Source organism: Ambystoma mexicanum, chromosome 2p, assembly GCF_040938575.1.
Source record: "Ambystoma mexicanum isolate Mex_15411 chromosome 2p, UKY_AmexF1_1, whole genome shotgun sequence".
Lineage (NCBI taxonomy): Eukaryota > Metazoa > Chordata > Amphibia > Caudata > Ambystomatidae > Ambystoma > Ambystoma mexicanum.
Window position 1 is genome coordinate 78,523,169 of NC_090923.1, and position 22,915 is coordinate 78,546,083.

The 22,915-nt window shown below is 47.9% G+C and overlaps 1 protein-coding gene across 2 annotated transcripts in view; it reads left to right on the forward strand.

The window, feature by feature from the left end:
- The window catches only part of LOC138566228 (sodium- and chloride-dependent creatine transporter 1-like), a 358,699-nt gene that overhangs the window by 134,056 nt on the left and 201,728 nt on the right, over positions 1 to 22,915 (forward strand). For both annotated transcript variants that reach the window (XM_069643293.1, XM_069643292.1), the window contains exon 2: positions 14,508 to 14,750. In XM_069643293.1, the coding sequence (XP_069499394.1) occupies positions 14,508 to 14,750 (243 nt within the window). The remainder of the gene's footprint in view (positions 1 to 14,507; positions 14,751 to 22,915) is intronic.

The window sequence follows — 22,915 nt, forward strand, 5'->3', positions numbered from 1 at the left end:
CATCAATCTGACTTTTGAGGTCGACAAGAGCAGTTTCTGTTCCGTGCCGAGGTCTGAAGCCAGATTGACGGGCGCCAAGTAGTTTGTGGGCTTCCAGATAATCTTGTATTTGCAAGTAGGCTATTCTGTCCAGAATTTTCAATAGAAAGGGGACTGTCGTAATAGGTCTATAGTTGGTGGGTATAGCTGGGTCAAGGGTCTGTTTTTTAATAGTGGTAGAACCCAGGACTGTTTAAGGTTACTTGGGACAGAATTGTTAGAGAAGGAGGAGTTTACAAGTTTAGTGATAAATGGGGCGAGGTCTCTAGCAGCATCTTTTATAATCTGGGCAGGGCAACTGTCGCCCTTACAATTTGACGGTTTGAGGGACGCAATGATTTTCTGGACTTCAGGAATGGTGACTTTTTTGAATGAGAAACTTGAGTTAGAGTGAGAGGTAAGGGTGGGAGCAGGTGTGGTGACTGTTAGTTGGGACCTTTTGTCCGCTATTTTAGTCTGTAGTCCTTTGATTTTGTTAGATAGGGCATTTTGAATGCCGGTACACCATGCTTTGTCCTTGGTGCATGTAACTGACGGTGGGTTAGGGTTCTCTAATTCTCTTAGAAAGTTGAATAATTCTTTAGTACTGGAGCTGGCTTGGGCTATTCTGTTATTATAAGTTTCTTTTTTGGCCTGGATTATCTTATTTTTGTAGGTGGCAGTGATGATGGCAAGGTTAGTTTTGTTTTCAGGTGTGGGGGATGATTTCCAACGAGATTCCCATTTTCTTTTTTCAGTGCGGAGTGTTTTCAGCTCTGGAGTGAACCACGAGTTAAGGTGGGCTATAGGTTTGCTTTTACGTAATTTTAGTGGGGCAATATCATCAATGGCTTTAGTCATAGTCTCGTTGTAGAAGTTAATTAGTGTTAGGATCATTAGTGTCGGGAAGGGCATTAAGTACGGGGGCTAACAAAGGAGCTAGAGCGTCTGCTGTGATGTTCCGTTTATTCCTTGTGAGGCAAGGGGGAGCAATAATGGGCTTTTTCTTTTCCAGGTTGTTGATGTGCAGTTCAAAGGTGATCAGGTGGTGGTCTGACCATACTAGTGGTGTTGGATCTGGTGGGGAGATGGTGCAGTTTAGGACCGCAACCCAGTCAAGTATCCTACCTTTTTCATGTGTGGGTTTGGTGCTAATTTGAGAATAACCTTGTTCTAGTAGTGTAGAAGCTAGAGAGGTGGCGTGTGGGTCACTGGTGTCCTTATAACCGAGATTGAAGTCTCCTAAGATAATATTTTGCGTGGTATTCATTTATCAACCTTGGAAGGATGAACGGTTGAGTTAGCCTTGCCAGGAGTCGAACCTGCAGATCTCGCAAAGATTTAGTTATTCAGACACGTATATAGCGCACAGAACCCTGAGGCATCTGGGCACGTTTTCTTAAGAAGGTTGGTTGCAAGAGTTGCTTACATAGTAAATTAGATACTATAGTTACAGTGGTTACAACATTTAGGGTACTTAAGAGCAGGTAGGTAACAATGGGTTTATGGGCAGAGCTACACTAAGGATGCCAGGCCAAATCAAGTAGGTTACAAAAACTGCAGCAGCGAGCGCTCAACCCACTAAGCTATTTTACCAGCCTGTGTGGTGCCCCACTCGTATTTTAAAACAATATTTGATATTGAGGTCTATTTCCTGCTACCCTAACCTCTTAAAGTATGTGGGTGGGGAACAGTTAAATGCCTTACGCAAAGCTGGGTCCAGGCTCCCACCACCGTCTTTACAACAAAGAGCCCCCCCCCCCGGAAGTCTGAATGGTACCAGCGCTAGGTCAGGCCTGATTTATTTTTGCCTTGGTAGCCATCTCACGCTCTTTGATCTCAACTCTCACTTTTTCTGTTCCAGTGCAAAGGCTCGCGTGGCTAAGTGGACATTCTTTCATATCGCGAGCATTGGTAACGTTTTAGGACGCCCTTTGGTGCCAGAAACTCCTTTAAAAAGAGAGGGGGTTATGGGTGGGGTGGGGGAAATGTTTAACATGCTGTAAAAGCAATAAAGAGAATGTTTTAAAAATGGTGTTCTTGTTATTTTTTGAGAGCTGGATGTATGTGTTCGCGGCATCTACGCATTATTTTATTGGGCACGGTTAAAAAAGGGCACTTTCCATCCCCAGATGTTTCCGCGCTACAGGTGGGTGGTAATGGCATGGCACTTCACTTCCCATCCCCAGATGTTTCAGTGCTGCAGGTGGGTGGCAATGGCATGGCACTTCACTTCCCATCCCCAGATGTTTCAGTCCTGCAGGTGGGTGGCGATGGCATGGCACTTCACTTCCCATCCCCAGATGTTTCAGCGCTACAGGTGGGTGTCAATGGCACTTCCCATCCCCAGATGTTTCAGTGCTGCAGGTGGGTGGCGATGGCATGGCACTTCCCATCGCCAGATGTTTCAGTCCTGCAGGTGGGTGGCAATGGCATGGCACTTCACTTCCCATCCCCAGATGTTTCAGTCCTGCAGGTGGGTGGCAATGGCATGGCACTTCCCATCCCCAGATGTTTCAGTGCTGCAGGTCGGTGTCAATGGCATGGCACTTCACTTCCCATCCCCAGATGTTTTAGTCCTTCAGGTGGGTGGTGATGGCATGGCACTTCACTTCCCATCCCCAGATGTTTCAGTCCTGCAGATTGGTGGTGATGGCATGGCACTTCCCATCCCCAGATGTTTCAGTGCTGCAGGTGGGTGGCGATGGCATGGCACTTCACTTCCCATCCCCAGATGTTTCAGTCCTGCGTGGGTGGCAATGGCATGGCAATTCACTTCCCATCCCCAGATGTTTCAGTCCTGCAGGTGTGTGGCGATGGCATGGCACTTCACTTCCCATCCCCAGATGTTTCAGTCCTGCAGGTGGGTGGCGATGGCATGGCACTTCACTTCCCATCCCCAGATGTTTCAGTCCTGCAGGTGGGTGGCAATGGCATGGCACTTCACTTCCCATCCCCAGATGTTTCAGTCCTGCAGGTGGGTGGCAATGGCATGGCATGGCACTTCACTTCCCATCCCCAGATGTTTCAGTCCTGCAGATGGGTGGTGCTGGCATGGCACTTCCCATCCCCAGATGTTTCAGTCCTGCAGGTGGGTGGCAATGGCATGGCACTTCACTTCCCATCCCCAGATGTTTCAGTCCTGCAGGTGGGTGGCAATGGCATGGCACTTCCCATCCCCAGATGTTTTAGTGCTTCAGGTGGGTGGTGATGGCATGGCACTTCACTTCCCATCCCCAGATGTTTCAGTCCTGCAGATTGGTGGTGATGGCATGGCACTTCCCATCCCCAGATGTTTCACGATGGCACGGTACTTCACATCCCATCCCCAGATGTTTCAGTGCTGTGGGTGGCGATGGCATGGCACTTCACTGCCCATCCCCAGATGTTTTAGTCCTGCAGGTGGGTGGCGATGGCACTTCACTTCCCATCCCCAGATGTTTCAGTCCTGCAGGTGTGTGGCGATGCCATGGCCCTTCACTTCCTATCCCCAGATGTTTCAGTCCTGCAGGTGGGTGGCGATGGCACTTCCCATCCCCAGATGTTTGTGCTGCAGGTGGGTGGCAATGGCATGGCACTTCACTTCCCATCCCCAGATGTTTCAGTGCTGCAGGTGGGTGGCAATGGCATTTCCCATCCCCAGATGTTTCAGTGCTGCAGGTGGGTCGCGATGGCATGGCACTTTGCAGAAGGCGTCGAGATGGAGAATTCCTATTGAAGGATACCACAATAGTTTGGTCTGAGCTGTTTCCGAGACAATATCGGGGTAAAGAGATCAGTCCCGCTGCGATGAACACTTCCATGAAGAAACTGACCCCTGAGCTACTCAAGCTTACCCGTTGCCAGAAGTTGCGCAATTTTAGGCCTGGACTGTTAAGGCTCCTCGATGTTGCGCAGTCATGGTCTACATCCAGTGGTAGAATTGTACCAAAAATAGCGGTGGAACTGTGACCCCGGCGGCGGACAGCAAAGGCGGGAGGGGAGCAACATGCAACATGTTTTTCAAGTGTTGCTGCCAGGCTGGTTGACAGTGAATTGAGTTGAAACAGATTTCAGTCTAGCTGTAACTGCTATTGGGTGGCAAAGTGAAGAAGTGTGCTTTAACTTCACAAGAACAGTTCCGGAATGGTGAAAATGGTTGCAAAAAGTAGTGGAGTTGTTAACAGTGAAAAATAGCAGTGGAACTCTGCTCCTGACTGTTCCCTCTCACTTCGACCACTGTGATGAAGGGATGTATGTGTTCATTCATGGGTATTGGGGGGGGGGATTGCAGGGGTATCCACATGTGCCCTTGTCCTAGCTTGGGGGGGCGTGGAGGGCTGTTGACCGGTAGTCCTCAGCCCTGTGGCGTTGTTGATGGGGACTTTAAAAATGCTACATAGAGATGTTATGACTATTTATAAACTCATCATATGTACCATATTTGTGCTAGCTGTGCTGTGGGTGGGGGGGGGGTGGGTCCAATCACAGGCTTAAGTCAAGTGTCAAAGCGGACATTGGTTCACCCGGATCAGCTGACAACACTAGACCAACAGTCTACTGGTGGGTCAGAGGTAGCTGCCAGGGACATGGCTAAGTTTACTTGCTTTTAAGATGTAGCAATAGGGTGGGGCTTAAAATGTTGTGCAATAAAATATGGCCCGTTTACCTCTGTCAAAGGAAAGCCACCGGAGATGCATCGGCACATGAGAAATAGAACTACAAGGTGTTGGCAGTGATCTGGAGGGGGAACAAAATAGTTACACATGGGGGGGGGGGGAAGGGTGGAGCAAGTGGAGTAGCAGAGGGAACGAGAAGACTAGAACAATGGAACAGTCAAGAGAAGACGAGATTACTAGAGTTTTGGCAGCGTGGAAAGAAAGATGTGGGTGTGGCTTCCAGATGTTGAAAAGGTGGAATAGACCGGAACGAGCAGTAGTAGAAAGTGGAGAAGAGAGGGAAGAGTCTAAGATAACAGAGGTTGCGGGCAGAGGGGATGATGGCAAGAGACGATGTGGGAAAGGAAACGGAAGAAGTTGGCAGAGGTGGAGAAATAGTCCTAGCACGGAATAAGAGAACCTCTGTCTTGGAAGAGTTAAGATGAAGATAATGGTCGGATATCCAAGACGGAACAGCCAAAAGGTAGAAAGTTAGAGTAGAGTGAATAGATGCAGAAAACGCAGAGGGAGATTGTTGAGAATAGGCAGCGTAGACATGGTAAGAAAGACCAGAGGATGAGATAGTGGAAGTGAAAGGAATCGTTTAGAATGAGTGGACGAGGACCCAACAACCAAGCTCTGCGTTGAAGAAGAACTTTGTTTCATGGGCGCGTCAATCATCCAGAGTAGGTGCTGTTGGAAAGATGGGAACAAAGCCAATTAAGCAAAAAGCCCTTGAAACTAAGACTGGAGAGGACATAGGAATGGAATAGTCCCCCATATCAAGTGCAGCCAAGAGATTGAGAAGAACAAGAAGGGAAGATTGCTTAGAGTAGCGGTCTGACCGCAGTGAATTGCACCAGGAAAGGAAAGCCGTTTCTGTAGCATGGAAAGGCCAAAAGCCAGATTGCTAGAGTGGAAGAAGAGGGAAGATGGTAAGATGAACAGAAACCCAGATCAATGAGAAGAGAAAGGGGGAATAGACTGTAGAAGCATCACCTTAGTGGAGAAAACGAGGCAAAGCCAGAGGTGTAAATAAAAGGGAATGCAGCAGTTTGGGGTAAGGGAAGAGAGAGACTACACATCAAACTGGAAAAGATGTTAAGGATGGGAGGACAAGGAATTGAGAAGATCAATGTAGTATAGTTTTTTGGCCAAGAATAACAGTCGATGGCTGTGTGAAGGGTGGTTACCAGGCTGAAGTCCGGAAAGGATTGGGTTTGCCTCCACCCACGCTCCGCGTGCCGAGAGACTGGGTCTTCAATGGCTGAGGAGGTTGGCGACTACTAGAACAAGGAGGCGTGGGATGTGGAGGCAATGCTTAGTTTCTTCATCACAGTACTTCCACGCCCCCCCTCGCCTGCCCGGCTTAGAATCAGTGGGCCAAATAAGTGGTAATTAAATGAGGCCTGGCGAGTTACTTGGGGTATTCTATCCTGGGTAGTGGAGGCGAGGCAAAGATAAAAGACAGAAATAAAGGAAGGGTTCCTGAATGGAGGTGGGTACTGCAATAAATAAGTACTTGGACAAGGAAGCGCTCGACTTGGAGTAATGAAGATTACCAGTAAGTAAGCTGAGAACCATTTCTGTTGAAATGGGCCTCGATCTTCGGGGAAGGGGGAGGTTGCTCTGAGGCAACGGCCCCATGTTGGCAGTCTTTTTAACAAAGCAACGTACTTCTGTAGTTAATGACGTGAGAGGTGCGCTTTGCAGCCTGCACTTTACAGGCTGCGTTTGCGGGTGCCCTCAGGCCGTCACCACGTGCACTCTTTGCAGTATCCAACAACTTTATCACCCACTTTCCTTTTTGCTCCGATTTCTACTACATTAGCTCCTTGCTGACAAAGGCGAGTGATAGCTTTTCAGCTGGCATTTTTGGGTCCAGCTCTCCTCTGGCTCGCTCTGTCCTATATTGATCAGCAGCTATTAACCCCCTGTCTGAAGTCCTTTGTCAGCATTATAATCTAAGCTCTCTCTGGGTGCCTCAGACTACTTTTCCCAGCTGTAGCCAAGGAGCCCCCTTATATTATGTTGAAATAGGCCCCCACCAGTGGTGGAAATGGAAAAAATTGGTGGGGGATCCCACAAGGGCCGTGGTGGAGGTGGAGTTTGGGAGGGGAGGGGGGTCCCCGAGGAGGCAGGGGTAAAGAGGCAGAGCTGACAGTTGACCTCCGATCAAAGGAAATGTCCACAATAATAGTTTAAAAAGGCACTTACTTTCATGCTGCTTCTTTTCCAAACTATATATCAGTTCCACTTTAAACCACTTCCATGGCACTGGTGATGTTACTTCACTATGAAATAGTTTTGACCTGTGTTGCTGAGTAAATATTCTTTAAAATGCACAATTTGCATTCCATTTTATTAAAAAAAAAAACTTCCCCTTGGGTACTATTCAAACACGATGATTTCTGTTCGCCATAAGCAACGTTTTCTTTTACTTGAACCCACCCTGCACAGCTCCTGCAGCTCTCCTCTGAAAGCAGTTGGGTGGCTGCATCGTGTGTGATGTTAATAAGGGTATTTATTTATGCAATGTTTGTGGGATACAAGTATCCGACAAACACTGCATAAATAAATAATCTGTGTCCATGTATCCAACAAACATTGCATAAATAAACCGGGTTGTGGCTGAGGACTGACTTCCTCTTGTGATCCTTTGCATGGTGTCACCAGAGGAAGTTAGTTTGCTCGTGTGTGCTTTTTTTAAAACTTTTTTTTTCTTCTCCCAAGCGCAGACCAGGGGTTTGAGGCGGCTGTGACTGACCGGATCACAAGATGCGGCTACACATCTGGTGCTGAATCTCGGATCCGTCGAAAGCTGGCCCAATAACCAGCGCTGGCCCCCACATGCCTAGACACATAGTCAGCCGGCAGTGATCGTGTAACCAAGTTGTCTGCATGCTCACTCCTGGGAACTACTCTCACTCTGTAAACCAAGTATGGAGGTGCAATTGCATGACTTGACAGCTACGTCGTGCATTATGGGTATCCGTTTCCTGGAGCTTTGGGCTGCAGGGGGAGCATGCGGTATTGTACTTATATGCAGGGCCTCGGCTTGTTGTAAGGAGTGGGGAACTAGTAACTCCACGGTTCTTGTGGTGATCCCCCCCCACCGCCCCTCCCTCTTCTGCTGTCCTACTCTTGCCGGGCTAGTATCCCTCCTTGGCGCGCTTCGCCAAGTGTTGTGGCAACATTAAGGAGCATTCTGGACCCGTCGCCTGATTGGCTGATTTGCCCTGCAGGAGCGTGTTGTCTTTCCTTTTGCAGAGCGCTCTTTTGTTTTGTGTGAAGTACCAGGCTCTCGATTGTTCGAGTGGTGTTTGGTCCAATGCTCAGGTGTTTGTGCCCATGGCATTTCCCGCCAAGGTCTCTCCTATCAGTGCAGCAAGCCCCCCATCAAGGGATTATTTGAGCTTCAAGGAGCAAAAGAGCTTTACTCGTCATGGGGGGGGGTGGGAAGTACATGGTGAGGTAAGCAGGTCTCAAGGGGTCAATACAAGGGTTCTGGGAGCTGACAGAGGAGGAAGGTGGGTGTGTGTGGGTGTGTGTGTAATTTGCTGGGAAGCGGCCTACAAGCGGATAAACTGGGGCAGGGACAGCGAGCAGATGCGGATTTAGCACGCAGACAAATACCCACGGCCCCCACTCCTGCTCTTTCTCACATTACTCAAACAACCGCTCCCTCTAAGATCTCCTTTTAACAGGCTCAGCAAGCACACCGTTTACAACGGGAGGCGTTTAGTGATTTTTAACAGATTACAATACATGAAACATTAAGTAGTTCCTAAAGTCGCATTTGTGATAGGCATTAACTCCTCCCATCCTAAGCACCGCCTACCCAGGGCCCTCTGTCAATCTTGCCTGTGGGTTAAGGAGGGATCCTTTGCCTTAAATCTGCCACTGAAGGCAGGTAGATCGTCCAGTCCTGGGTTAGGTGGCAGTGGATGAGCGAAAGTACTGAAACCAGCGCTGGTCATTTGGCCAGCTCTTGCCGGATCCGAGATCCGGCACCAGATGTGTAGCCCGATCTCAGAATCTGGCCAGAGTCAGCAACCCCAAACCCCTGCTCTGCACTGGGGAAAAGGGAAAAAAGAAAAAAAAGCACCTCAAGAAAACAAACTTCCTCTGGTGACCCCATGCAAGAGGTCACAAGAGGAAGTTAGTCCTCAGCCACGACCCGGTTTATTTATTCATGCAATGTTTGTCAGATTCAAACATTGCATAAATAAATATACAGGTATCCGACCAAATTGCATAAATAAATACCCCTATTAACATCACACACGATGCAGCCATCCAATTATTTTCAGAGGGGAGCTGCAGGAGCTGTCCTGGGTGTGGTTCAAGTAAAGGAAAACATTGCTTATAGCGAACAGAAATCACCTTGTTTGAATAGTACCCAAGGGAAGGTTTTTTTTTTTAATGCAAATTGTGCATTTTAAAGAATACTTACTCGGCAACACTGGTCAAAACTATAATCCGCATAGTGAGGTTACTTATCACCAGTGCCATGGAAGTGGTTTTAAGTGGAATTGATATATAGTTTGAAAAAGAAGCAGCATGAAAGAAATAGCTCCGTTTTAAACTATTTTGGACATTTCCTTTGATCGAGGTCAACTGCCAGCTCTTCCCACCTTAACCCTGCGTCCTGGGCACACCCCCCCCACCCCCAAACTCCGCCCCGGCCCTCGTGGGATCCCCCACCAATTTATTTCTATTTCCACCACTGGCTGAAATAGTCCATGGCACTGAGGGCAGCAAATATTCCACTCGGCCATTTAGCGATGAGGGAAATCCTTGGGGACTCTGTTAGTTGCCTCTGTCCCTGCATGGGGGAAAAGGAGGTGAGAATTAGAAAAGGTAGCCGAGTAGGTTGATCTCTTTTCGCAGAGCGGGACAACTGGCACCGAAAGATGTGTACATGACACATTTTCTTTTAAGGGATTTTTGTAAACAAAGGCCCGCATGTCCATGCTACATTCCTTCTGAGAAGGGGACCGCTTGAATCCCTGTCCAAAATTGAACGCATTTTAGCTTGTCAAAGTAGTCCGAGGTATACATTGGTATTGGGGTACCCCCCCTTTGCTCCTGGCTGAAAAAAGGGGGCAAGGGTGGGACTAGTAAGTATAGGAGCCCTACCCAAGAGCAGAGACCTGTCACTGCATTTTGTGGCTCTTGTCCAACCTGAATTTGGCTGTGAATGGGACATTCTTACCAAATGTAAGGTACGTGGGTTTCCAGGCGCATAACCTGGGCATTTGTCCATTACTATGCCAACATACATTACTCCTACTCATTCCTCTTGGCCCCTTCCTTTTCCCAACCAGTAAGGTGCAGAATGAGACATGTTTTCGTTTTAGCATAAAAAGGCCGCAGATTTAGTTTCACACATAATTATGAAAACACAGCAAACAAGTGAAATAGTTCCGAAGGTGCGGCGACTGCTCCGTGTCCCAAACCTGCTTCCCCTTTTACCAACAAAGTCCACAATAGGATTAACTCCAACTCCCCCAAACCCTTCGTGTCTGAGCCCTGCCTGCAGGTGTTCCTGGGCTGAGAGAGCACAGTTTATTCGGGGGAAGCTGAGCCCTCATTGCTACCACCAGACGCCCCCAATTTTGGTAACGTGGATGGAACGGCAGGCTTATCTCTGCAAGGTCGTGGATTGTGGTTAGTCGCAACACAGCGAAAACACAATTATTACCCACTGATAAAAAGAACTGTCCAGTCAAGGTTGTGTAAAAATATCTACTTTATTATTATTATTCAACATTCAATTCTAGCACAAAACAAAAAAAATACAACCCACCCTGTAAAGGAATGTAGAGGACCGACCGTTTCAAAGAAAGAAAAGGGATGCACTCTGGATACTGACAGGAGGGTAGTCGGTAAAGTAATTAATCACAATAGTTCAGCAAGGCTGGATGGATGGCTGCAGGCTGGCCTACAAAGCAGTTGGAATTGTCTCAGTGCTGGTTAGAAGGGGGTCTGAAGAACTGGTCGAGGCATCTCGGATGACATTGGTGACTGTGGTGTGCAGTTGGTTGAAGATCGAGGAGCTTGACTGGCTAGAAAAGGTCGCTGGTTGCTTGTCGATGCACTCCTTCTAGCTTCTTCGCTGAGCGTGTGTTGTCCTTTAAGGCTGACTGCTCAAAGCTGAGGAGAGTCCTGCACGCAACAGCCTTGACCTTGGTTTGGTTCAGAGACTCTCTGGCACTTCCAACCTAGGAAGTTTGCTGCAGAGTCTATCGAAGCACGCTGTGTGCTTGCTGGGTACCGGTTCTGGAGCTGCTGGAGGGTCCTCTGGATTCAGTATCTCCCTCTGTTCCTTGCAAGATGTGAAGGGGGAGGGATCGTGCTTCTCTTTGGAAATCCTGGCCATCCTTCACTGGCGGAAGCTGTATGGTAGACTGTACCTTCTGCCAGGGTCCAAATGAGTTCTTCTTGTTACTCCTTGCAAAGTCAAATGATCTGCCCAAACGAGGTGCTTGAACCTCTAAAGCCAAATGGGCCACAGTGATTGGTGTGGGTTAAGCCTCCCTAAATGAACCACTCCTGATTCCCCACCAACAATCTCCAGTATGTGTGAGGTCTTAACCAGAGTGTTTTGCAACAGAAAAGGTAAAGGGGTGACAACATGTAATAAGTCCCACCCATCTTCCTGTCTGTTGTGGATCAAAGGCTCTCTCTGGCTAATTGAGCTCTGTGATTCCTGATTAAAGCAGCAGGTCTCCCTTGAAGCTGCAGCGGGAACAGACTTTTGGTCTCCGTGAAACCATATACTCCTACCTTCTGAATGGGGTTCCCCTGCAGGGATGACATCTGTAAATACATGGTTGCAGACATGACTGGTCTCTGCCCTTGATACTGAGAGGTGGGAGCTGGCTTCAGGTTGACACAGTGCATATCAGATGTTGTTGGGGTTTTACTATCCTTTGTTAGCAACCAGCCTCCTGTGGGCCTCTTAGAATTATCATTGATTAGTATGCAAGGCTGCCCCCAGAAGCTAACAAAGGAAAGAGCGGAACCATGGAACCTTTGTTAGTTAATTAGGATGGCCATGGCAGGAGGAAGGTTTTGTCTTCCTCCTCCTGAGATGCCTTGATGTACTTTTGGCTGTCATATTCCAACTAAATATAACAGAGGGACAGCGCCTGTAGAATGTGTCCACCCAGAGAACACAGCTCTTTGTGTATGTCGTGCTTTGAGCATAGGAAAATGTGCGGATAAGCACCACACATCTTCTGGAGGTTGATCTACCATCATGGGATTTCACTTAAAAATTCAAAAAAGTCCAGGTGAGCGCACACCCCCCACCGTGCAGATGGTCGAATTCCTCACTCATTCCCATGGATAGTTCGGCTCAGTGTATGGGGCTTGTGCGGTACATTTGGACATCCTGAGAACCTGGGTGTGCACATCTGCCATAGTTGGTCCAGGTAATTGGAGACATCTAACACCCAAAGTATGCTGTCCGCACTTTCACAGGGCTACTAGAGTTCCATTTGTGTACATTGTGTGTTTGATCTTTGTTTGTGTTTGGATATTTTTTGAATAACCTGAAGTCAGGATTTATGAGTGCGTTATTGTCTAATAATGCATCATTTGCATTCTTTCTGGGGGTGAGGGTGGTGAACTCTCCCACACGTTGTTACTACCAACTAGAAGTGCATGGATGGCAAAGGATGGAGTGCATGGATGGCAAATGGATGCCCCTCATCTCCTTCAACAACGAGGACATGAGTGATATTTTGCCTCATTGGAGATTCTGCAAATATTTGAACAGGGGTGACTAAAAACATACAGAACATGAGTTATTGCGTGACGCTGCTTCTGGCTCCTCGCCTGCGGGTCTCAGGCCTGGTGAAGTGTTAGCATGCATCTTGCAAAATTAGAAAGTGTTGTGCGCTCGTCGACAATGGACTACCTGAGCCTTTATTGCTAGTGGTGGTGGAGGTGGAGGAACAGCCATACTGTATGGAATCCTTAATCACATAACCTGAGACTGGGCAAACTGCTCTCCCTGGTTTCCTGTCCATGTTGCTTGTAGATCCCTTTCTGTCAATTTACCCACCCCCTACCCCCCCCCCCCCCCACCCTCCGTTGTTAGACCTGCCTGTAAATCCTATGGCGTTTTCCCAATTCCTGCGGCAAACTGTGCTATAAACTTGACACCCATGCCACCAATGACTAGTTTTCTTACTTTTGAGGCCCCACAGCTCTCGGCATTGTAAGCCTCTGCTACTCCTTGGTGAACAGTCTTATATTGGTCAGAGTCTGACCCCCCCATTCCTCATTCACAATTGACGCATCTTAACTCATGCTGGTTTCAGCCCTCCAATGCTGTCATTATCTTCCTTCACCCGTCTTCCCCAATGAAACATACAGGGGGCACCAGAGACCAGAAGGTGTTTGGCCAAAAAACTGGAAGTTTGTTTGGAAAGAAATTTCTTAAAATGTGAAGTGTTTGTTTTTACAATTTTTGTTTATTTTCTTTTTAAGTAATCATGATTGAAATTTTCAGAATTAACCACTGAAAGCAAAATGGGACTGCTTTGGCCACCAGGTGTCAAAACATCTGTCCTTATGGTATTTTGGCAGCTGGTTGTATCTATCAAAAGGTTAATGACAATTTGGCATTATTGAGTTGGCCACTACGTTTGGAAAGAGGTGGCTAGATGACTAAAGATTTCTCCTGGGCTAAAAGCAGGGACCACTGTGGTAATATAGGTGTAGAGGAGCACTCCTGTTTATTTTGAAATGTTAAAAAATTAAATAAAAAGTCCTAACCATTGACGAGTACATCATAATTGAAAAGTAAGATTTAATTTGCATAGTTATGTGCATAAGAGTGTGCACAGAGAATAGGTCACTCTGGTGTGGAGCGACCCTGTTTATTTTGTCTAAAATCAGGGACGTCATTTAGGGGTCGCCAGAGGTCACAACTGCGACCTCTGAGGTCTCCCTTGCAACCTCTAAAAATACAAAATAAAAAACAACTTTTTTTTTGTGTGTGTATTGCAAGCTCCTGGGCTGTGGCCAGCACCATGTGGCTCTTTACTTCTGGAGTAGCTGGCTTTCTTGTTCAGGCCCCTTAAAAATAGAAGAAAAATAAGAACAGGAGTGCCACAAGTCTAACACTTTCAACATTGACCCTAAATAAGAAAGAATAGGAATACCAAATAATGTGTCTTTCTGGAATTCTATACAATAATTGCTAGACTCATTAAAGGTTTATTTCAGGCACACTTCAGGGGGTGAGTCACTGATTTAGTCTGTTCTTAAATGCCTCAATTCAGCCTATCATCCTTCTGAGGTCGATAAATGAGTACCAACACAGGTTGGGTGATATTCGGTGTATATTTTTTCTATATAAAGCGCTTGACTAAGTGCTATATAATAACACATCATTATCATTTGGTCATGGACGTCTGCTTGCATTCACAGTAATTTGGTAATATGGGCCTATACGCACTGATCTTAACGATACATATTGCGATCCATTTTTGTATGAAATGTCCATCACATTATAGTGATATCGTAACCATATTTTTCATAGTGTACAATGCTATGTGATGCCACTTCCTGTTTTGTCAACGGGTTAAAGGTTGTGTTCCATCGCTTCCCACAATATCGCTGCGGGGTGGGGTCAAATGACATCACGTCCTGTGATGTCATCGGGGGGTCAAGGGTCGTGTGATGTCACTTCCGCTTCCCCTGGCATTTTGGTGAAATGACGTCCCTGGCTAAAAGGAATTTGGTTTCTTATTAAAGATGTGTACATGGAAAAAATATGCTCCTTATATGGTTGTAACAATGATGTGCTTTCTTCTTTTCTTGTCCCTTCAGAGGGTGGTGGGTGCTCCGAAGCCCCAGAGACGGAAGGAACGGAATCGGGTGCCGGAGATGCTGTTCCTGATGAGAAGGCAGTGACGACCCCTCTCGTGGTCCCAATGGGCTCCGTGAAGATCCCGATCCCGGAGCGGGAGACCTGGACGCGACAGATGGATTTCATCATGTCTTGCGTTGGCTTTGCGGTGGGGCTTGGAAACGTCTGGAGGTTCCCGTACCTCTGCTACAAAAATGGAGGAGGTAAAGGCCGTCCGGGAATATGGGACCGGGTACGAAAGGGATATCCACTGATTGCGGTTTCAACGCCAGGTTCTCATGCTCGCCCTAATGTTGAGTATACACATTTTACAAAATATAACAGCATTAATGGATAGAGAATTGACCACACTCGCCAACATATCCATCAACATTTATGATGTTCAGTTGCTATTGCGTTATGTCATGGCCTGATCTTGTGACAGCCTGTACTATATCCTACTCTCCTTTCCTTCTACTGTCCTTTTGACCACCCCTCCCTCTAGTCTCCACCTGCTCTCTCAATTTCTAGAATTCCCTCTTACTTTCTCCCAATCTTTCTCGATTTACACTCTCGCCTTGTCTCAGCCTGTATTTTTCTCTCTCGATTTGTCCAATGAGGCCACGACGGAGGGATGCTTCGGCGGGGGAGAGGGGGAGGAACTGGTGACTCACCACTCACCTGATTGAAGGCCCAGTGGCTCCTAAATAGCAACACATGTTCCCTGTATGTGGTCACTTGGTTCAGGGGTGCATGTCAGATTGAAATTAATCACTCTTATCCCTTCTTTACCATCTTTCCTCTTTACTCTTGGAGTATAAGGCCCTGCGTGATATTTGGAATCCTTGCCAGAAGGATTGTGCCTACACATTGCTGCCTGAGCTGGGGTTATAATGCTGCAGTGCACTGAGGGTTGGGGGCCCTTTCATCTCTTCGCTATAGGGAGCGCCCTACACCTCTCCACTACCTTCTTTACTTCTCAGCCTTTCTTCAGCATATACATAGAAGGGATATTGTACCATTCTCACCATGTCATTTCTTACTCCTTTCTCTAAGGGTTACAGTTCCCTTCAATCCAGTGTATGCTCCAATTTCAGGATGGTACATGGTCCATGTGTGAAAGTCTTCTTCTTCCAGGCACTTTGGCAACTGTGAGTAATTCAGGCGCCGCCACAGTAGGACTCCTTTGGGCCATAAACCTTGCTGCAGCTCCCATGGCAACCATTGGCACCTCCAGCTGCTCTCCGAGCTCTACTGCTCTGTCCAACGTTCCTGTCTTTGCGGTGTGCTTCTCCATGGTGGTCGGTGCGGGAGAATTGGGGAATCCTAAATCGCCTAACCTGAGATTGCGCAATCTGATCTCTCCGGTTTGCCTGCCCTCTCTTCGCCTCTGCCATGGTCTCCCTATTTTGTTATTGGCTAGGCCAATTTTCCCTTGCAATTTCTCCCATTATGATTAGTCCAATAGCATCTCTAACTGTAATGTGACTCTGTATTGGTTGTGTGGGCCCTGGAGTGTTCCTTCCTTTAGTCCCACTCTGCAGAACTTATGAAATGGCCAGTGACTGTTTTGTGTCGGGGTTTGGGGAGGGTAGGTGGGGGGGCCGTGCTGCCTCTGGAGCTCCTACTGCTCCCCGATAGCTTAACTCATGTTCTCCAGCCAATTGCTGCATGTTTTGGCTGCCTGTCCCTTCTCTTACTGATGCCTTCCTGCTCCTCTCCTTCGCGGCTACGTTCTTGGGTTCGGTATTCCACACTTCTAGCTTCTCTTTTCTGCTGTAGTTTTGATTGGATGCCTACAGCCAAAGTTGGGTGATCTTAACCTCAGGGTTGCTTGCTTTCAGAATGATGGACCCCCAATACTTGGTTGGGGAGTGGCTGACGGGTGTTCCTCTAAGTGTTTTGTACTCAGGATTTCCCTAGCTGTGGATTCAGGTTTTTAGCCAGACCCTAGTCATGACCTGGAACATGAATATTGCTAGAACCAGATCAGACCTTGACTTTTCTCTGGTGTTCCCAGTAGGTCCATCTCGTGGTAAATTAATATGTACCCCACTATGATCATTCATAAAACCTGCCACAAGTCAATGGCACCCACAGAACCAGGTGTGCGGGGAGTGGGATTAGTGTCCCTGATGAGGTCATTGGTTTACTTCTCATCAGTCAAACATCCGCATTCTAGCCTCATATCGGACTCCAGCTCTCAAAGACATCAATTGTGGGTGACCAACTGGACCACCAGGCTTTCCATTTGGTACTCGTGATCCTGTACCAGAGACCGTTGTGGTCAGGGATCCGAGTGATGGAGATGGGAAGAAAGACCAACCTGTGTTTTTGGTTTACTTTCTATTGCTGATCTCCACCGCACCTCTAGTAGCCAACACAAGACTGCCAAAAAGGGTAAGGGAGGGGCAGTGGGTGGGCACACCCTTCCCTAGCTGCTCCTCTAGCTCCAAAGGAAGCCTCCTATCAACTGCTGTAAAAGGAGGGTTAGAACAAACTAGATCGGTTAGAGGGAAGCTGAGAGGAGGAGGACCAGCTTCTGCCATTGCATTGAAGACCTTGTGTTAAGGCAGGCCTCTCTGAAGTTCTTTCGCCTCCTGCTACCCACACCTTTCTATGGCGCCTCTCGCAGCTAACCGCAGGTTGAGTGTGGTCGGCTAGTGCACTGCAAGCTCGCTTCTCGGGCCTCCCCACCTCCTATGGCAAGGACGGAGAACTTGAGCTTAAAGTAAGGGAGCCTCAGGACTGTGAGCAAGAGAGGGAAGTGACAGGCCTGTGTGTCTACTCTGTATGATGACTATAACATGGCTGAGGCACTTCCTGCCCCCGGAGAAGACTAGAGAGGTAATTGAGGCTGCACATGGCATGTTATGACGGCACATGGGCTTCTGACGTGACTCAATTATTGGAGTCTTGTTCACGCGTGATGTGCAAATGATCTGGAAAGCGATTGACGGTCATTTATTCATATATAGACCGCAAGAAGAATGGTTATCTTTTGTACGTTCTTTTGTGATCAAAAGAGCAATCGGATTTGACGGGAATCAGTGAGCTTCTTACAATGGGGTGAGTTTGAGGGGCATTCGGGCCAGGTTGTGAAGAGGAGTAAACAGAGCTGTCACCGGGAACAGTACATGGGTCGATTTACATAGATTAAGGACAACCAAAATTGGACATGAAGTGCAGGTAGGTGGTACGGCCAGCTGTGCTCGGGATGTGACCATGATGGGTGAAGAGCTGGAGTGGAGGCAGATGATGTGAGGGTCAGAGGCAGGTTCGAGACGAGGGAAACATTTTAGTTAGCAGGCATATGAGAAGTAGGTTGAGAGGGTAACTCTGAGGTGAGGACAGGGATGTCATTTGGGGGTAGCTAGGGAAATCTTGATTCTTTATTTTTTTTTTATTTTTATTTTACAAATGGAAGCTCCCGGGCTGGGGCCATCACCATGTGGCGCTTTGTTTTTGGAGTGGCTGGCTTTCTTGTTCAGGCTTCTTAAAAAAAAAAAAACAGGGGGTTCCACAAGTGTAACACTTCGAGCAGTGACTCTAAATAAGAAACAATAGGAATAACAATTCGTCTTTCTGGAATTCTTTACAATAATTGCTAGACCCATTAAAGGTTTATTTCTGGCACACTTCAGGGGGTGAGTCACTGATTTAGTCTGTTCCTAAACACATGAAATTCACAATGTAGACAAAAACCTCCAAAAAGCATTTGGAGTAGACTATGGGCCTGATTCACAGAGCATTTTCCTATGGGATTGCACCATTGTAAAACGCTTCTGTGAATCGGGCACTATGTATTTTGCTTTTCGTAAGTTGCAGTTATAGCATGTTTATTTTCTGCCATTGTCCCGGGTGTGATCATCACAAGACATTTCATCTCGGTGTCCTCGGTCGCTTGACAAAATCCTTCTACCTAAAAGCTTGTGTACAGTGTAGAAATGTTTGACCATAGCACATAAAGTGCCCCTGGATTTAAGTGTGCCACAATTAACGCTTTCTTGTAATGTGTCTATCTTTCCTATCTCCCTGGCATGCTGTTCAGGATGTTTGTTTGCATGTAAGAGGTGACCAGAGTATGGGATGCCGTGTTAGGGCGCTGCTTTCCCTGCGCTACTCTACATTCTTTAATACACAGTTATGAACCCTCTCTATGATATGAATTTTCAAACCTCTGAAGCCTGAAAAGTAGATCCACACAGGCTTGACATGTGGCCAACTTTGCACCAGACCTACGGATGAACTGGCCTACTGTTAAATCTCAGTTACCAGTTTAATGGTATCCACTACAGAGTGTTGTTTGCTTTCTGACTTTGAGAACATTCAGACATGTAATTTCTGAATGTAATTGCTCATTTTACTATAGCCGGTAAACTAGCTATAGCCGGTAAGATAGCTCGGGGGCTTGAGCACTTGCTGCTGTGATGTGTATGTGATCAGCAGGTTTGAATCCCGGCAAGTCCAACTCAGCCTTTCATCTTTCTGAGGTTGATAAATGAGTACCAACATAGGTTGGGTGATATTGTAGGTATATTTGTTCTATATACATCGCTTAAGCGTAAGTGCTATATAATAACACATCACTATCATTTGGCCTTGGACGTCTGCCTGCATTCACAGTAATTTGGTAATATGGGCCTATACACACTGATTTTAATGATACATATGGCGATCCATTCTTGTATGAAAAGTATATCCCATTACAGTGATATTGTAACCATGTTTTACGCAGTGTACTTGGGAACAATGATATTTGATGCCACTTCCTGTTTTGTCAAGGGGTGAAAGGTCGTGTTCCATCGCTACATGTGATGTCACTTTGGGGTGGGTTAAATGATATCCCTTCCTGTAATGTCATTGGAGGTCAAGGGGCGTGTGATGTGACTTCCGCTACCCCTGGCCTTTTGGTGTAATGATGTCCCTGGGTGAGGTGGGCTTTTTGTTTTGGTTTTGAACAAATCCATGTGGGCTGTTTCTTGGAGGTCTGGGTGAAGATAATTGCATATTAGTGGAGCAAGAAGAACGGGAGAAAGAGAGGAAGCACAGGGAGGGCGAGGAGCCACAAGGGTAGTCGAGGAGGCAGAGCGGAGATTACGGGAAGTCTTGTAGAGTACCATGGATAGATTTGTGAACCAGGATAAGCCATTTAAATCTAGCCCTTTTACACCAAGAGATGTTCTCTTGGCAGAATGATCTGTATTTTAGAATGTGTTTGTAGTAGGCCAGCCCTTGGCGATAGGCTTGTGGTTCGCAATGAATGGAGGAGTGAGGCCCGGCAGAGTGGCAGAATATATATAGTCCTTTGTATGGTTCCGTGTAAGAAGGTAATGGCACATGGACAGAGTAGGTGGCACGGCCATACTGTACTGGGGAGCCACCCAAGAGAGATGGATTGGGGAGCAGTCCTGTCTGAGTCTCTGGAGAGATTTTGGCATCAATCAGGGCAATTGAGAATGGAAGACCCAGGACACAGGGTGATATGGCATCTGAGAATCCTAACCGAGGGGCATGGACAGAGTGGAGTTTAGTGGTGAGGCTTCCACGTCTGTGGAGTTAGTATTGTACATCAGGACAAGACTGCTATTGATGTTGTAAAGATCCTCCTGAGCATTCCTGGTGCCGTCCACCAGGCTCTGTTCAAAGTGTTGAGTTCCCTGCATGTGTAGACCACCTCCAGGTAGGAATTTTGCCCTCTGACTCCTATTGGCCTATAATCATAGAGCTGTCCAAAGGGTTCTTTCTGCACACTGTGCATCATGGAGTCATAAAAAGCCAGGATCCTGTGAAATGGACAGCCCTGACCGCTTCCTTTCCAAGGATCCTGTGAAATGGACGGCACAGCTTGCCTCCTGTGCAAGGATGCTCTGGAAATAGGTGGCACAGCCCACTTCCTTTCCAAGGATCCTGTGAAACGGGCAGCCCTGCCTGATTCCTTTCCAAGGGTTCTGTGACATGGGCAGCACTGCCCGTTCCCTCTCCCAGGATCCTGTGAAATGTGGCACTGCCTGCTTCCTTTGCAAGGATCCTATGACAGTCATCTGTGCCCGCTTACTCTACTAGTATCCTCAATGTGCACCACTGCCCACTCCCTCTCACAGGATCCTGTGAAATGGGCAGCCCTTCCCGCTTCCTCTGCCAAGATCCTGTGAAATGGGCAGCACTGCCTGCCTCCTGTGCAAGGATGCTCTGGAAATAGGTGGCACAGCCTGCTTCTGCCCCCAGGATCCTGTGAAATGCGCAGTACTGCCTGTTTCATCTATGTATGCATCCTCTCCCAGTATCCTGTGAAGTGGACGACACTGCCCGTTCCTCTCCCAGGATCCTGTGAAATGTGCAGGACTGCCCACTTCCTCTCCAGGATCCTGTGAAATGTGCAGGACTGCCCACTTCCTCTCCAGGATCCTGTGAAATGTGCAGGACTGCCCACTTCCTCTCCCAGGATCCTGTGAAATGGGCAGCACTGCCCGTTCTCTCCCAGAATCCTGTGAAATGGGAAGCACTGCCCGCTCTCTCCCAGAATCCTGTGAAATGGGCAGCACTGCCCGCTCTCTCTCCCAGAATCCTGTGAAATGGGCAGCACTGCCCGCTCTCTCTCCCAGAATCCTGTGAAATGGGCAGCACTGCCCGCTTCCTCTCCCAGGATCCTCACTATGTGGCACTGCCTGCTTCTGCCAGGATCCTGTGAAATGGGAAGCACTGCCCGCTCTCTCCCAGAATCCTGTGAAATGGGAAGCACTGCCCGCTCTCTCTCCCAGAATCCTATGAAATGGCCAGCACTGCCCGCTTCATCTCCCAGGATACTGTGAAATGGGCAGCACTGCCCACTTCCTCTCCCAGGATCCTCACTACGTGGCACTGCCTGCTTCTGCCAGGATCCTGTGAAATGGGCAGCATTGCCCGCTTCCTTTCCAAGGATCCTATGACATAGACATCAGTGGCTGCTTACTCTACTAGGATCCTCCATGCACACCATTGCCCACTTCTCCCAGGGGCCTGTAAAATGGCAGCATTGCCCGCTCCCTCTCCCAGGACCCTGTGAAATGTGGCACTGCCTGCTTCCTTTGCAAGGATCCTATGATAGTCATCAGTGCCTGCTTACTCTACTAGTATCCTCAATGTGCACCACTGCCCACTTCTCCCAGGGTCCTGTGAAATGGGCAGCACTGCCCGCTTCCCCTCCCAGGATACTGTGAAATGGGCAGCACTGCCCACTTCCTCTCCCGGGATCCTCACTATGTGGCACTGCCTGCTTCTGCAAGGATCCTGTGAAATGGGCAGCATTGCCCGCTTCCTGTCCAAGGATCCTATGACCTAGACATCAGTGGCTGCTTACTCTACTAGGATCCTCAATGCACACCACTGCCCACTTCTCCCAGGAGCCTGTTAAATGGCAGCATTGCCCGCTCCCTCTCCCAGGATCCTGTGAAATGGGTGGCACTGACTGGTTCTCCCAGGATCCTGAGCCACATCTCATATTGGTGGGGGTCTGGGTAGCACACAATCTGCTAGGACAGGTTTAGACTGTGAAAAATATAGTTCAGGCTCCAAATAGGTGGTCTACATTGAAATATTGCATTCTGTGACTATTCACGGGTTAGACAGTACTTTTAGGCGCGTGTGTGTGTGTGAGCAACTGTGGGGGGAATAGTAAATTTAGAGGACAATACTCAAGTGTAACATGGTTTAAAATGTTCTACCAGTTGCACAGTGCACACAGGGATTGAAGCTCACATATTGGCTCAGAAAACTGGGCCACACTGATCAGGATGGCCCTTCCGGCATTGCCATATTGCCCTCTGCGTTAGTCCTTGCCTACCTTGGGAGTACGCTGGAGGCTAAGCAAGACCTAGCGCTGCTGTCCCACCAGCCTTTGAGATCAGCCTGGTCTTGAAAGATTGCATCGGCGTGTTCCCTTCACGCCATTGCCGGCTTGCCACCATTTCCCTCTCCGCATTACCCGCTCAGAATCCGATCCGCCTCTTTCATCTCCAGCCTTTTATCTGACGCCGCCTTTCAGTCTTGTCTTCCCTTTAATCTAAAACGCTTTGATCAATACATGGCGAAGATTTCGCCAGGCCTCCCACCAGCCACTAAATATGAAACTGACAAGGACTCGCACATTTACAATGATGATGGGGGGGGGGGCAGTGTCCAGCATCGAAACAGGAGGCTGTGATGTGGGTGGAATCCATCTTTCAGAGTGTGGTCAAAGAAAGGGCAGCTGGAAACCTATCCAGCCACCTGATAAGCTCAGGACAGTCATGGGTTTGCACGCTCAGGATCTCCCGGTGTTTGTTGAACTGCAAATGCCACGTTCTCTCACATTTTGATCATGTTGGCTACTTCTGGTGGAAGTTCTCCAAAGCATCTCGAGTTTGGCAAA